General features: G+C 35.9%; 1 protein-coding gene across 7 annotated transcripts in view; it reads left to right on the forward strand.

Moving 5' to 3' along the window:
• HIPK3 (homeodomain interacting protein kinase 3) overlaps positions 1 to 16,970 on the forward strand; it is a 93,021-nt gene that overhangs the window by 28,312 nt on the left and 47,739 nt on the right. For all 7 annotated transcript variants that reach the window (XM_045484906.1, XM_045484900.1, XM_045484902.1 and 4 more), the window contains exon 2: positions 1,665 to 2,763. In XM_045484906.1, the coding sequence (XP_045340862.1) occupies positions 1,667 to 2,763 (1,097 nt within the window). In that variant the 5' untranslated portion in view covers positions 1,665 to 1,666. The remainder of the gene's footprint in view (positions 1 to 1,664; positions 2,764 to 16,970) is intronic.

Genomic DNA, 16,970 nt, shown 5'->3' on the forward strand with positions numbered 1-16,970 from the left:
CATTAAAAGGAGAAAAATTGGTGGAATTTTGAAACTTCTTCTGATGCTGGATGAAATGGTTTGGAACCCAGAATTTCAATTTACAATTTTTTCTTACACATTGAACATCAAATCTTAATTTGTCTAATAAGGTTTTATTGCTCATTTCTTACTAGATCCAGGTCAGTTTAGGAATGTGGTAGGTAGTTATTAAGAAGTGTTTATTTATTTATTTTGAGAGAGAGCAGGAGCAGGGGAGGGGCAGAGAGAGAGGAAGAGAAAATCCCAAGCAGGCTCTGCACTGTCAGTGCAGACCCCAGAGCGGGGCTCAAACAGTCGAACCAGGAGATCATGACCTGAGCTGAAACCAAGAGTTGGATGCTTAACCAACTGAGCCACCCAGGTGCCCCAGAAATAAAATCTTAAAAAAAAAAAAAAAAAAAATTGAGGAAGTTGAAGGAGGCATAAATTTATGCCCCAAGAGGGCAATGTATTTTCCTGTTCATTTACTACACCCTAGCTATGTGACCTTGGCCAATTACCTAATTCCTCTTGAGTTTTAGTTTTCTTAACAGCAAATTGGGAAGATATTAATATGGTTAAATAAAATATTGCAAATAAAGCATTTATTAAACCTCTGCATAGTAATTCCTTCCATAGGTGGTAACTCTTAATATTTTAAATATTTTACATATATTACATGCTGTGATGACAATCTGTTGTTTTTGAATTAAGGAATTGATGTTTGATTTGTTAAAACAGTATGAGACTGCCCAGTTAATACAATATAGATTTTTAAATTGTGGGGAGTGGAAATATTTTAAAATTAATTTGACCAACTCATATTTATTGAGCACCAACTCTATATCCTGGGCACCTTGTTTCAGATCTAGTGTGAAAGACTGATGGATACACTCACAATTGGAGTGTAATGTAATATCATGTCATGAATGCTAATTAGAAGAACATAGAAGCTTTTATTGAGCACTGAATGCCCAACTGTGGCCTAGAGAGTGAGTGGCGAGTGTGTGTTCCAAGTAAATCTTCAGCAAGAAGGTATTGCATCACTTTGATCTGAATGTAAAGAAGTCCACTTAAGTGTACAAGGGTGGATGTGGAAAAAGACGTTAAGTAAGGAGAACATCATGCAAAGGACCTATATCTTATTTACAATTTTTACAATTGATTATTTTTTCTGGGGCATTTCTTGAACTTTAGCTATAAGGAATGTGACTCTATTTATGCAGTGTATGTTTTCTTTCCTTGTCATTGGTTCATAAATGATAATTTGGTGATAGAATGCTTTACCTTTGCCAAATGTGTATAGTTAAGGGATCTGTATTTTTCCCTTTTGGGAGAAAAATGGTTGGCATAGTTCCTGGGGTATATCTTGGCCATTACAGCTGCTTGGTAGATATTTTTTGGTTAACTAAATGCACTCAGTTTTTATTCCCAGGCTTATATGCAATACTCAAAATAGCTGAAGGATTAATTAGCTAAGATGGAGATACTAAAATGCTTATCTTCTCTAAGGGAAAAAAAATCTTAATGGAGTTTAATTATTTTTATAAATTATGGACTTGACCCTTGAAAGTTTTCTTTGAGATTTAAAATTAAAAACAATTTTTTTTTTGTAGTTAATAATGTCTTTTTCTTTCCTCCCCCCCCCCCCCCCCCCCCCCCAGGTATGGCCTCACAAGTCTTGGTCTACCCACCGTATGTTTATCAAACTCAGTCAAGTGCCTTTTGTAGTGTGAAGAAACTCAAAGTAGAGCCAAGCAGTTGTGTATTCCAGGAAAGAAACTATCCACGGACCTATGTGAATGGTAAAAATATTGGAAATTCTCATCCTCCCACGAAGGGTAGTGTTTTTCAGACAAAGATACCATTTAACAGACCTCGAGGACACAACTTTTCGTTGCAGACAAGTGCTGTTGTTTTAAAAAACACTGCGGGTGCTACAAAGGTCATAGCAGCTCAGGCACAGCAAGCTCAAGTGGAGGCACCTCAGATTGGGGCGTGGCGACACAGGTTCAATTTCCTAGAAGGCCCCCAGCGATGTGGATTGAAGCGCAAGAGTGAGGAGTTGGATAATCATAGCAGCGCAATGCAGATTATTGATGAATTGTCCATACTTCCTGCAATGTTGCAAACCAACATGGGAAATCCAGTGACAGTTGTGACAACTACCACAGGAACAAAACAGAATTGTACCACTGGAGAAGGTGACTATCAGTTAGTACAGCATGAAGTCTTATGCTCCATGAAAAATACTTATGAAGTCCTTGATTTTCTTGGTCGAGGCACTTTTGGCCAGGTAGTCAAATGCTGGAAAAGAGGGACAAATGAAATTGTAGCAATCAAAATTTTGAAGAATCACCCTTCTTATGCACGTCAAGGTCAAATAGAAGTGAGCATATTAGCAAGACTCAGTACTGAAAATGCTGATGAATATAACTTTGTACGAGCTTATGAATGCTTTCAGCACCGTAACCATACTTGTTTAGTTTTTGAGATGCTGGAACAAAACTTGTATGACTTTTTGAAACAAAATAAGTTCAGCCCCCTGCCACTAAAAGTAATTCGACCCATTCTTCAACAAGTGGCCACTGCACTGAAAAAATTGAAAAGTCTTGGTTTAATTCATGCTGACCTCAAACCAGAAAATATTATGCTGGTGGATCCTGTTCGGCAGCCATACAGGGTTAAGGTGATAGACTTTGGGTCGGCCAGTCATGTATCAAAGACTGTTTGTTCAACATATCTACAATCTCGGTACTACAGGTAGGTGACAACTACCTTTTGGCTCTTTAATAAATGTTGAATTTTGGCTAAATGAAATAATTTTGTGTGTGTACATGGTAAAAAAGATGGCTTGGGCAAATAAATAAATCCAGACAAGATTGGTGTAGGTTTGAGGTGTTAAGAAGATTTTTAAAATTTAGGCATAAAATCTCCCTAAACAGAGTAGAAATCTCCCCAGCAGTTCCATGCCAAAGTTCCATGACCTGAAGGAATGATAGGTTATTAATGATGATCAAACAGAAGTCTTCAAATGTTGGGAAAGGGTTCATAGTAATTTTTGTATATATCTTTGAGTATTTTGGCACTTAAGAGAACTAGTTTATTGAAGGTAATTAGATGTGACTGAATACTTAGATAAGAATTCAGAAAGTTATTTTGATTAGTGATACTGAGATTCAGACACACTTCATGGCTGCCTTGAATATTTAGGCGACTTTTCCATAACAGGTTTGATTATGCTTCCATCTATATGTTATGGGTAATGTTATTTTGGTGTTGGTGCTATGGGTGGAATTTAAAAAAAAATAATTTCCATGTAAATATTGATAAAGTGCTGTAGTGTCATGATTAATACAATGCTAGCTTGGAGTGTCAATATGTAGTCTTAAGGGCTAATGATTACCAGGATTCAAAATATCTTCTTGAGTATGTAAAATGGTTTTGGATTCATGGTTTTATAATTTTGAGATACTGTTTTCATTTCAGCTAGAATGAAATATACTCTAGAGCCCCAAAACAGTGGGCAAATACAGGAGCTTGCCAATATTGGCCATTTTATAAGTTAGTGAATAGACAGATACATGCAGTTTGTTGTTGAAGATTGTTAGAACATGAGGATTATAAATTTAGGCCCAACAAGGGTTGTTTTTTTTCTGGTTTTGTATCTACCTTTTTACTATGCCTCTCATTCTGATTAGTGTCTTACAAATACATACTTTAGTATCCAGGACACTATATAGGAGAAATTAATCAGCTACTACAAAAAATGAACTCCAGATATATGCCCTACCATTAGTAGGTTATTAGAAGGAGTCCCATATATATCACTTAGTGACAATTTATTAAAGTATATATTAGAAATTAGGAATATAGTCTAATTATTCTTTAGTATATTCCTGGTTGTAAGATTTTTGGTATTAGAGTGCTAGATACTATTCTTAAAACCTTTTACATGATTTAAAAGCTTTGTAGATGTATTACAGTATTGTCTTATTTAATATATAATTACATTTATTTGATCCTCTGTATTTCTGACAGATTTTTTTTTTAATGTAATAGAATACAGGATTAGTTTTTAGTTCATTTTTTTTGCTGGAATAATTATTTTAAAATCTTATTTAACAGCATGAGAAGAGTAGTGTTTTTTCCCCTTCCCTTTGTACTCTATGGGTTCTGTCTTAAGAGCTTTTAGTTGTCAGCTAGCATATTATATAAACTCTAGGCTCCAGCTGCTTGGGCTCTATATTTAGTTCACTTGTTAGTAAATGACTTCATTTTATTTGGGTCCTGCATTATACTGCATATCAGATTTAGCTCCGTGTGATACCTATACTCCTTTTCTTTATTGAAATCTTTTGGATGAGAGTAAAAAAAAAAAAAAAAAAAAGCTTTATTTTTTACACTTGAGAACATTTATTAAACATTTATTAAATGTTTCAAGGGAGTAAAGGAAATCCTTTAAAAAGCAATCTGAAATGCTAAATATTTTATGATGTTGATTTCTAGCATTGGGCCTTTGCACAAATATTAGCTTCTGTTGGGAATGAGAAAAAAAAAAAAAAGCTATGAATAATTGCTAAGTACAATTACTAAGTTTTGAATTTGTTTTTATATATAAATTTCAAGTAGATAATTTACCTGAATTTTAGAAGGTATACATACAGTTGCTCAATTGCAGATTCTTTGTTTAGAGTTAAAAAAAAAAATGAGGTTCTAATTTGTAAACAAGGACTCTGCTAGTAGCATTTTGATTTATGTTGCTTGGACAAAAACCTTTTAAAAGGACTTTATGCTAATTAGATCCAAGAGTTAGAAGAGTTAATACTAAGGTAGACTGGTGAAAGTGTCACATAGTCCTTAATCATGTGCTGTTTTAATATCTAGTGTAATTTTGCATGAAAATAGCAAGTAAACCATTAATCTTTTTCAATATTTGTTCACCAATTTTGGCTTAGTTTTTTACCAATTTTACTTACAAATTTGAGTAGACAGTAAGCAAAAGTGTCTTATACTTGATTTTTAACTTTTTGTTAAAAATATGTTGTATTTAAAAAATGAAAGCAGGAAGTGGAAACTTACCAAATTAAATATTTTTGAGCTAATCACAGTATGAACACACATACCCCAAGTTCCAAGGTAAACGATTTGTGTTTAAACATAGGTTCATGTGTTATTCTGTTTCTTTGAACTGGGCAACACAGAAATGTGTTGGGATATCTTAAAATAGCCAGGGGACAGTGGCCAGAAATTGTTGACTACTATAGATGGTGAGGCTGTCTACCTCTTGCAGTGATATAAGCCAGAAGTACATGCTAAGGGCATTGATTTGCTCAAGGTCAGCATGTTCTAAATTCAGCTGCATGAGTATGGTTTCTGTCAAGAACACACAGGGCTCTTGAATGCATAAAAGGTTTTAGCAGCAGAAGGTGCTGTGTTTCTGAGGTGCGGTGGCAGCATTCGGGTCATGAATCTTTTTCTCTTAAATATAGAATTCTAGCCTGTGGTTTGAGTCATTTCAGAACATACAGACCGGAAAGTGTGCTGTAAAGTAACCTGAAAAGCAGTTGTATATTGAGTTGTATACAACTCAGTTGTAGTTTACTGAGTAATTTAGCATTCATTCATTGTTGTGGTACAGAATGCTTTCTATTTTGCCTGTAATAGTTGACAGAATGGTATGTAATGAACGAGAAACAATTAATTTAGGCTTATCAGTTTTTGTTTAGGGTATCCCCATCCCCTATGCCTTTTTAGACCCAGAAGTATCAAAGACAAAGTTCCTATAACAAAATTAAGTACAGAGAATGACCCATACAGTAATAACTAGTACTTGATGTAGGTTGCTCCTATGATAATAGAAGACTGTGTATGTATACTACATTTTTTTCAGGTGCTTTTATTTGTATTTCCTAGTTTGTTTCTCATGTCTCATCCCTATGAGTTAGGTAAGACAACTGGTAGAATTCCTATTTGAATAGGTAAAAACTGAGGCTCATAGAAGTCAAACAGGTCCAGATTCACACTCCAAGTTTAACTCAATTTTTGTTGAGTCCTTTTTATGTGCTGGCACTGTGCTAGGAATACAGATGTGATTAAACATGATTTCATAATTTGATAGAGGAGAAAAATAGTTTGTCTCAAGAAGTCCTAAGGTACAGGGGTGTACAGGGAGCTGTGGGAGTACAGAGGAGAGCACTTAACCTAATTTGAGCATTCAAAGAGGCTTCCAGGGAGAAATGACCCCTGTGTGAGCTTTGAGAGTAGAGAAGGAGTTAGGTTGACTAGCATTAAAGTGTTCTCTTTCACTAAACCACCCTTACCTAAAAAAACTCAGTATTGGCTAAAATTCCTGACAATTTTTTCTCTGTATCATGAAACAGTTATTTTTTTTTAGAAATCCGAATAAAAGGTTGTCAGTGGGGTTTCATTTTAACAGAAGTTTTAATTGAAATTTCCAAAAGTCTATAATAAGTAGTTTTCAGTGCCATACATGGTGGCCATAGACATAGATTTCTCTCTCTCTTTCTCTCTCTCTCTCTCTCTCCCTCTCCAAATAAAAATTTTGGTAGGGCTCTTTTTTTTTTTTTTAATATTTATTTATTCTGAGAGAGAAAACATAAGGGGAGGGGCAGAGAGAGAAGGAGAGAGAATCTGAAGCAAGCTCCGCACTGTTAGTGCAGAGCCCAACATGGAGCTTGATCCCGTGAGTCATGGGATCATGACCTGAACTGAAATCAAGAGTCAGGCACTTAACCGACTGAGCCATCCAGGTGCCCCAGAAATTTTGGTAGGACTCTTAAAGTTGTTTTTCTTTAAACAGCTTTATTGAGATACATTTCACGTACCATGAACTTTACCCATTTGAAGTATACAATTCAGTGGTTTTTGGTATATTTGTGGTTGTGCATCATCATGATCAATTTTAGAATATTGTCTTTACCCCCAGCAGAACTCCCTTTCCCATACCCCCTAGCCATCTTTCCCCAATCTCCCTATTCTCTAAGCCCTAGGTAACAAAAAAATCTACTTTTTAAAAAAATTTATTTTGAGAGACAGAGCGTGCATGTGCAGGGTAGGGGCAGAGAGAAGGAGAGAGAGAATCCCAAGTAGGCTCCACGCTGTCAGCACAGATCCCTATGCAGGGCTGGATCTCAACGAACTGAGAGATCATGATCTGAGTTGAAATCAAGAGTTGAATGCTTAACTGACTGAGCCATCCAGGTGCCCCAAATCTACTTTCTGTCTCTGTAGATTTGCACATTCTTAGCATTTTATATGAATGTATTCATGTGGTCCTTTTTGACTTTTTTTTTCACTTAGCATAACATTTTCAAGGTTCATCCATGCTGTAGCATGTTATTAGTAATTCATTTCTTTTTGTTGTTACATAATATTCCATTGTATAGATACACTACATTTTTTTTTAATGTTTATTTTTGAGAGAGAGAGAGAGAGAGAGAGAGAGAGAGAGAGAGAGAGAGAATGAGCGGGGGAGGGGCAGAGAGAGAGGGAGACACAGAATGGGAAGCAGGCTCCAGGCTCCGAGCTGCAACACGGGGCTCGAACTCACAGACTGCGAGATCATGACCTGAGCTGAAGTCGGACGCCCAACTGACTGAGCCACCCAGGTGCCCCAAGATACCCTACATTTTATGTCCATCATTTGATTGAGACCTCTTAAAATGTTATCAGCAGAAAGATTCATGAGTAGAAAACTGTAAAATGGCACACAGATAAGTCTTTAATCCAAGATAATTAGGGCATATAAAGTGTAAATTATTGTGCTCGGTGCTGGTTATTCATTTAGGAGCAGAAATGTAGACCTAACCATTATGGTGCATATAATCTAATGGGTAGAGAACCAAAAAGGTAAAGTAGTACTCTCTTATGGAAAGGAACAGGGACAGAGAATACCAGGATGGAGTTACTTTTTTTGTTTTTGTTTTTTAACTTTTTGCTTGGAAATAATTTTAGACATATAAAAAAGTTGCAAAAATAGTACAAAGTATTCCTGTATACCTTTCACTTGGATTCTCTAAGTGTTTCAAATTTAAAAATTTTACCACTGTAGTTTTATCACTCATTCTTGGTTCTATGTACACACACATGGTTTTTTCTTGCATTGGTTTTGAGAGTAAGTTTCAGACAATGGGCCCCTTTACCTCTAAATACTTCCATGTGTGTTTCCTAAACATAAGGATATTCTCTTACATAACCCCAGGATGATGATTAAAATCATCATCAGTTAACATCAATTCAGTATTCTTGATTTGATGAACTATTTGAACCACTCAAAATACTATTTGATTTGAGGAAATTAAAATCTATTTAATACTAGTATAGCTTAGTTATAGACTTTATTCAGGTTTTACCAATTTTCTCACTTACGACCTTTTTCCTGCCCAGAATTCAATACAAGATCACACAATGCATCATTTGCCATGTATGCCTCTTTAATGTCCTCTCATCTGGAGTAGTTCCTTCGTTTTTCCTTTGCCTTTCATAACCCTGACACTTAAAAAAAATTTTTTTTAATGTTTATTTAAAAAAATTCTTTTTAAATTTAATTTAATATTTTCCCCCTTAATATAATTTACTGTCAAATTGGTGTCCATATAACGTCCAGTGCTCATCCCAACAAGTGCCCTCTTTCCTGCCTTTTATTTTATTTTTGAGAGAGACAGAGTGTGAGTTGGGGAGGGGCAGAAGGAGAGGGAGACAGAATCTGAAGCAGGCTTCAGGCTACCAGCTGTTAGCACAGAGCCTGATGCAGGGCTCAAACTCAGAAACCACGAGATCATGACCTGAGCCGAAGTCGGACATTTAACCAGCTGAGCCACCCAGTCGCCCCATAACCCTGAGCACTGGATAGTTATTTTGTAGAATGCTCCTTAATTTTGGTTTGTCTGATGTTTTCAATTTATGCATTTTTAGACTACACAGAAGTGATGTTGTGATCTCACATATTGGGAGGCATATGATGTCATTTTGTCTCAACTGGTTAACTATGATTACTTTGTTGAGGTGGTGACTGCCAGATTTTTCCACTATAAGGTGTTTTTTCTTTGTAATTAATAAGTATCTTGGGGAGAGATACTCTAAAACTATACTGTTTTCTCATCTAATTTTCACGAACCAGTTTTAGCATCCATCCATTGGTGAATTTGGCCTTAAATATTTTTTTTTTTTCAACATTTATTTTTTGGGGGGGACAGAGAGAGACAGAGCATGAACGGGGGAGGGGCAGAGAGAGAGGGAGACACAGAATCGGAAACAGGCTCCAGGCTCTGAGCCATCAGCCCAGAGCCTGACGCGGGGCTCGAACTCACAGACCGCGAGATCGTGACCTGACTGAAGTCGGACGCTTAACCGACTGCGCCACCCAGGCGCCCCGGCCTTAAATATTTTTAAGTATGGGGCTGTGAGATGATGATTTTTTAATTCTGTCCTTCCTTTGTAAGGAATTCTTTTATAAGGAAGAGCTTTACTTGTTTTTAAATTTGTTTCTGCATGGATTCATGGATTCATATTCAAAGGGTTATAATCTGTTACTTATTGTTATTTTTTTAGTGAATAATTGTCCTAAACTGTCCAGCAGGGGCCACTTTAAGCTTGCTTCTGTGTCTCTTTGCCATGGCCCCATTTGAGTGCTTACTTTCCGGTACCACAAGATGATCCATACTGACTTTGTATCTTTCCTTCCCCAACCCTGGTATTGGCCATTTCTCTAAGGAGCTTTGGTTATTGGAGAATGGTGTTTAAAAACCAAAATCTGGATGCTAGTGTCAGATGTGTTCATTAGTGCTAAGGTGTTCTTGCTTTTAGACCCTTTGAGTGGCGAAGCTAGAAAATGTGTGTGTGTGTGTGTGTGTGTGTGTGTAATTCTGTGTCTGTCTATATATTAAAACCATGAATTCATACTGATATGTCCAGTTCTAATACCTCCAGAGTTCATTCTATCCTTCTTCCTTTATTTATAATCCCTTTTATAATTCCAGAAAATTTGGATCTCATTATCCACAATATGTTACTTATTAGTTCAGTTCTAGAATACACTTAACATAGTTTTGGGATTGCTACCCCTACCATTGCTAATTTACTAACCAGAGTACAACATTTATTTACAGTTCTTTTATTCTTTAGCCACAGACTTGGAGCATGTAGTCAAAATAATGTGTTTTAAGTTACTTAGGTTCTTCTTCAAACCTCTGCTTTCAGTGTGTGATTATTGTTTACTTGAAATATATTTAAGTTCATTTCTTTGTATTTCATTTTGGATCCACCCATGTCCTTTTTTGTTTATTTGACTATGTGAAACATTAATTAATGTTCTAAAACTCAGAACCTTGCTAAAACCATCAGAAGTGTCACTCCGTCTTTTCTGCCCTTCCCACCTCATTCCTACCTAACCCCTTTTGGTAACCATTATCATTAGTTTTCAATTTATTCTTTGCATGTGGGTTTGTGTGTTTGTGTTTGGCAGGGGGTTATGTGAGCAGATAAATGTCTATTTTTTTGTTTCCTTTCTTACAGGAAAGGTAACATACTATAGCTACCTGTTTGCACTTGGCTGTTTTCCCTTAACAGTATTTCCTGGAAATCACTTCATGTCAGTTCATAGAGATCTTTCTATTTTATTGTGGGTTACCATAGTTTATTCAGACACTTTCCTAGTTATTGACATAGTGTTTCCCAATTACAATTACAAAGAATAGCTTTGTGCATAAATAATTTTGTATTGTTCAAGTTGTATCTTCAAGGTAAATTTTCAGAAGTGGGATTATTTAATCAAAAGGTAAATGCATATATAGTTTTGTTGAATATTGCCAAATTTCTGTCAGTAAGAACTGTACCAGTTTGCATTCCCATCAGCAATATATGATAGTGCCTGTTTCTCTACAGCATTGCCAGCAGAATATGCTATTTAACAATTTTGCAAATCTAATGGTAGATCTATGTAGTTTTAATTTTCATTTCTCATTATGAGTGAGACATAATGAGTGTTTAAGGGTCATTTTAAAATTGTGTGAGTGTGGATTTTCTGTTCATGTCTTTTGCCCATTTTTGTATTAAGAGTTGACCATGGCCCTTTGTCTACCAGTTTTAAAGATCTCTTACATATATGGAATACTAGTCCTTTATTTGTCATATATGTTGCATTTTTTTTTTAATTTTGACTTTTTGATGTCTTTTTGTTTATTTGTTTGCCTTGTAAAATTTTTTTTGTGTGTGGTCAATTTTATCTTCCCTTTTATTGCTTGTGGATTTTAAGTCGTGGTTAGAAAACCTTTTCCCATGCTAATTCAGGGAGGCATTTACCCCGGGGTGCCTGGGTGGCTCAGTTAGTTAAGCGTCTGACTTCAGCTCAGGTCATGATGTCATGGTTTGTGGGTTTGAGCCCTTAGTCAGGCTCTGTGCTGACAGCTCAGAGCCTGGAGCCTTCTTCAGGTTCCGTGTGTGTGTGTGTGTGTCTGTCTCTGTCTACCCTTCCCCCACTCATGCTCTGTCTGTCTGTCTCTCTCTCTCTCTGTCTCTCTCTCTCAAAATTAAATAAACATTAAAAAAAAAAAAAACAGACATTTGCCCTATTCTAGTACTTACTGAATTACATTTTAAGTATTTAGATCTCTAATCTATTATAAGTTTATTCTTACAATTTGTTGAGGTATGGATCTAATGTTTTTTGTTTTTTGTTTCAGACAGCTAGTTAGTTGTAAGGACTTTAGATTGGGTGGACAGGGTAAATTTCTAAGGACATGATATATTCAACTGAGGCCTGAAGGGAGACCACAAACCAGAGTGAGTGGAATTGAGAGACTTGGGCAAAGAAAGAGCTGTGTGAAGCTCTTGAGATTGGTAAGAGTTTGATAAAGTAGAGAATCTGAAAGCTTGCCAGTGAGACTTAAGTGTAGTAGAGTGGATAAAGTAGGGGTGATTTGAGGATGTAGGGTAGCCACTATGGTTTATGTTTTAATCACTTTAATTGCTATTTGGAGGAGGAGGATGAGGACCAGAATGAGACTAGGAGTAGGAAAACCATTAGGAAAGAGGCATTAAAGTAATCCATAGAGAGGATGTGGTGGCAGTGCAAAGAAATGGATAGATTTAAGATACCTTTTGGTATTAGTGTGGTTATTTTGCCTTTAGTAGGATACTCCCCATACCTACCTGGGGGAAAAATGCTTTGGTATGGTTGATGATATTTGTTGACTGAAATTGTGTGTGAATTTAGACATGCACCTGACTCCTGTGGATTTCTGTATATAAATGTATATTTAACACCATGTGTTAAACCTCCTCATTAAAAACGAGTAAAAACAAATAAGGAAAACAAAGTAACCTGGAAAACTCTACATTAGCAGTATTTTAGACATGACTACCTGAATCTCAGGAAGTGAAATACAACATTTGAAATTTTCTTAAGCTAAATCACATTTTGTTTTTAAAGTTGAATGATTTCAGGGGTGCCTCGGTGGCTCAGTCAGTTAAGTGTCCAACTCCTGATTTTGACTTAGGCCATGATCCCAGGGTTGTGGGATTGAGCCCCACGTCAGGCTGTGTGCTAAGAGTGGAGATTGTGATTCTTTCTCTCTCCCCTGCTTGTGCATGTGTGCTCTCTCTTTTAAAAAAAAAAAAAAAAAAAAAAAAGTGGTTTATTTCAGGCTGATTTGTTTTATAATAACCCCAAGTCATGGCTAGTATGACTACTAAAATGACTACATTATGTTATCATGTATTCAGATAAACATTTTTATAAAAATAGACTCACAGATTACATTGTTTTGCAGTTTGCTTTTGTTTAACTGTATACTTTGGTCCCCCCCCCCCGCCAGTGTATGTTTCCCTAGATTATTCTATGAAACTGTTAAATAGGATCTTCATGTGTGAACTCATTTAGATATTAATTGAACAGATTAACTGTGAAAGAGAGTTATAAGGCAATAGAGAAAATTTGGATGTCAGATGATATAGGGAATTACTGATTTTTTTTATGTGATAATAGCATTGTGGTTATTATTTTTAAGTATCCCTTAGAGTTATATGTTGAAGTATTTATAAGTGAAATTATATATCTGGGATTTGCTTACTACCACCTAGTGGATAACCATTAATTATAATTTTAGACAGTCTTTGTTGATGCATTGGTAATTTTTGAAGCTAGGTTATTGGTAGATGGTGGTTCACACATCAGCTGTATTTGATGTTTTCTGTAGTAAAAGTAAATAAATACAGCTAAGTCTTAAATACTTTAGAACTAGATGCCAAACGGTGGGTGGGAGGGGGATGGGTGGAATATGTGAAAAAGATTAAGAGTACTTACTGTGATGAGTGCTGACAAAAACAAACAAAAAAAACACTAAATGCCCAAAATAGTTATAGTTCTTAATATTTTACAAATCAGAAAATCCAAGGAATATGCTGGTAGTTTTCTAGAGTGCTTTTATCAAAAGCAGGAGGTTTTTGGTGTGTAACTCTCAAAGTGTAAGATTCAAAATATTTAAGTAAGTAGAATTGAAATTTGATCTTGTATGTACCAAGCTTTCATGAAGCCTTTTGATATTAATATATCTACTTGCAGCCGTGACTAACTTCCTTTAGTTTCATGGATTGAGTGGTATAAGTCACTCAAATACTTTCAGATCAAGGTGTCTAGCTTAAAGGCTTTCCAAATTTTAATTAACTCCTCTTTTGTTTTTTACTTAGTTTTAGGCAATCTTTTATTTCTGATAGGTGAAAAATGGAAATCCTGATAATGAGAATCAAGAAAAATATTTTGTTTTGAAAGCATTTCATCAAATTATAATTTTAGATATGTTACTATTTTGTTAATATTTAGAAAGGAATATTGCCTTTCTAAAAATTGCTGTATAATATTAGAATATTTTTATACTTAGGTAATCCCTTCCTTTACATATTTCACTCTGAAACATTTGTCCATATAGCTCCCTATATTAAAAAAAACAAATTGAACTAATTTGTAAACTGTACTGTCATCTTGGCCTAACAGTTTGGTGGCCAAAATTATTTTTAAAATGGAAATTTTTTTCATTTTTTTATTGTGAAAAACACATAAAGTAATATTTGTCATCGTAAGCATTTTTTTCATCTTGAACATTTTTAAGCAGGTAGTTCCTTAGTATTAAGTATGTCCACACTGTTGTAAAACAGAGCTCTAGAACTTCATCTTGTACATTTTGAAGATCTATACCCACTAAATACCTCCCTTTTTCCCCCTCTCCTCAGCCCCTGGTCACCACCATTCTACTTTTTGTTTTTATGAATTTGACTACTTACTTTAATTATCTCCTAGAAGGAGAATCATATAGTCCTTGCCTTTCTGTGACTAGTGTACCTCACTTAGCATAATGTCCTCAGTGTTCATCCTTGTGGTAGCATGTGTCAGGATTTCCTTTCTTTCTAAGGCTGAAAAATTCTATTGTATGTATATTCCACATTTTGTTCATCCATTCTTTTATCACTGGACATTTGGGTTGCTTCCACCTCTTGGCTATCTTGAAAAGAGCTGCTATCAACACGAGTGTACAAATAGCTCTTCAAGACCCAACTTTCAGTTCTTTTCTCTATGGACCCAGAGGTGGGGTGGCTGCATCATGTGGTAGTTATATTTTTGTGATTTTTTTTTTTTTTATGTTGAAAAGCCTTTAATTTCAGAGGTTATCAGCTTCCCTCCCCCTGCCCCCCCCCCCCTTGTGCTGTATAGCTTTGTGTTAAAGGTACACATTGTCTGTCTGATGAATGTACTGTAATAGAGTGTAATGTAATGGTATCAGTCCCAACCTCACACACACCTCAGAATGTATGTGCTTCAGCATTTTCCTGTGAATGGAATTCATCACCGTGGATATTATTAACAGAGTACCTGCTGCCATAGAAGAGTACAAGTTTGGTGGCCAGTGAATAATTTAGGTATCAGCTGGTGTGGTGAGATTGTATTACTTAGGAGAGAGATCTAATGAGTTAAACTTTGACATTAAAAAGAACGTTTCTTTTGTGAGAAAACACTGAATTATAAAAAATTTTGAATATACTGATCTAAAAGCCAGCGTACTAAATTAAAAATTATTTGATTTAATTTTTATTTTTATTTTTATTTATTTATTTTTTATTTATTTATTTATTTATTTATTTATTTATTTATTTATTTATTATTTTTGAGACAGAGAGAGACAGAGCATGAACAGGGGAGGGGCAGAGAGAGAGGGAGACACAGAATCGGAAGCAGGCTCCAGGCTCTGAGCCATGAGCCCAGAGCCCGACGCGGGGCTCGAACTCACGGACCGCGAGATCATGACCTGGCTGAAGTCGGACGCTTAACCGACTGCGCCACCCAGGCGCCCCTGATTTAATTTTTAATTACAAAGTAATGGATGCTTACTATCGGAAAAAAATTCCATAATCGAGAAGGCTGTGAAGCAAAGCAGGAGCATTCCCCCCTTAGTGTTGTGTTTCTGTATTATAATTTTTATAATGTATTGTATCCTTCAAGCAGTTCTCCCTGATGTCATTTTGTTTTCTGATAATGCCACAGGGATCTTTCTTGTATGTCCTGGGACACTTGTTAGGTACATTTCCACAACATTTCTAGATTTGTTGGGTCAAAAAGGTTACATTTAGCTGGTGGGCGCTGCCATAGTTTCTTCCAGAAACATACTACTTGAGTTTATCATCTCACCCAGTAGTGTGTGAAAAATACCCCACCCCCCTTTTTTCAAATTCTTGTCATTATAAGGATATTTCTGGTCTTTCAAATTGTTGGCTTAAATAGGCAAAACCAAAATCAAGTTTTAATTTTTTTATCACCTGCACTACATGAAAAAAAATTTTCTGTCTTAATATTACACTGGTAGACACTCTTTTATATGGGCCATGAAAATGTAAAGATAAACAGGTTTCATATAATAATAACCACATTTATTGGCTGCTTAGTACCAGCCACTGTGCTAGAAACTTTTCTTAACTACCCCTTACCCATACAACAACCATGACAAATGGTAATACTTACATTTTACAAAGAGGGAATTTGAGATTCAGATATGGTAAGCAACTTGCTTAACACAGCTAATAAGTGGCAGAGCTGTGATTTGAACTCAGTCCTGCCTCTCCACTTTTCCATGCTCTTTCTTCAGGGATTTTCCCTCATATTCCTGAAACTCCTCTCTTGAAGGACACTGGTGACTTATTTGTTAATCACCAAATTTGATTTTTTTTTTGAAGTCCACATCTGGCTGGACCTCTGTCATTCAGTGCTGTTAGTCCTTTTTTTACTGAAACTTTCTTTGTTGGTTCCTAAACACTGTACCCTCAGATTCTTCTTTCACTTCTCTGACAAACTATCTTGTTCTTTTTTTTTTTTTTTTTTTTTTAACCTCTTAAATGAATACATTCTATTGGGTTCAGTCCTGTACTCTCTTCTCATTCAATATATTCCCCTCTTGGAGATCTTAACTCTCCTCCATGACTTCAGTTTGTTTAATATGGTAAGCGTTCAGATACCTTCCTGAAGGTAGGAGGTAGATACCTACCTTTCAGGTCAGTTAGGTACCTGGCCCCCCTTTGAACACCTAATTTCTGTTTTTAGTTATTTCCTTGGACAGTCTCTGGATGTTTCTAACTCATGTTCAAAGATTCATCTTTCTCCCAGAGTCTTCTCATCTTCTCATATTACCGTAACAAGATTATTAAAGAATCATTTTCCCTGCTCCTCGTTGGAAACTTTGGGTTTTTTGGTTTGTTTTGGTTTCCTGCTCAATGTCTAGTCACTGTGTGACCAAATCCTATTGATTTTACTTTTGAAATGTCCTCACATGTCAATTTGCCACACTTCATGTGCCTTGTTCTGGTCTGGACTTCTGTGCTAGATTAGAAAGTAATTTTTTGACCTACAGTCTCTGCCTTTTGCAGTTTATCCTGCATTGTTGGACATGTGTTACGGGTTGGTTTAAGAG

The sequence above is a fragment of the Leopardus geoffroyi genome, chromosome D1, assembly GCF_018350155.1.
Source record: "Leopardus geoffroyi isolate Oge1 chromosome D1, O.geoffroyi_Oge1_pat1.0, whole genome shotgun sequence".
Classification (NCBI taxonomy): domain Eukaryota; kingdom Metazoa; phylum Chordata; class Mammalia; order Carnivora; family Felidae; genus Leopardus; species Leopardus geoffroyi.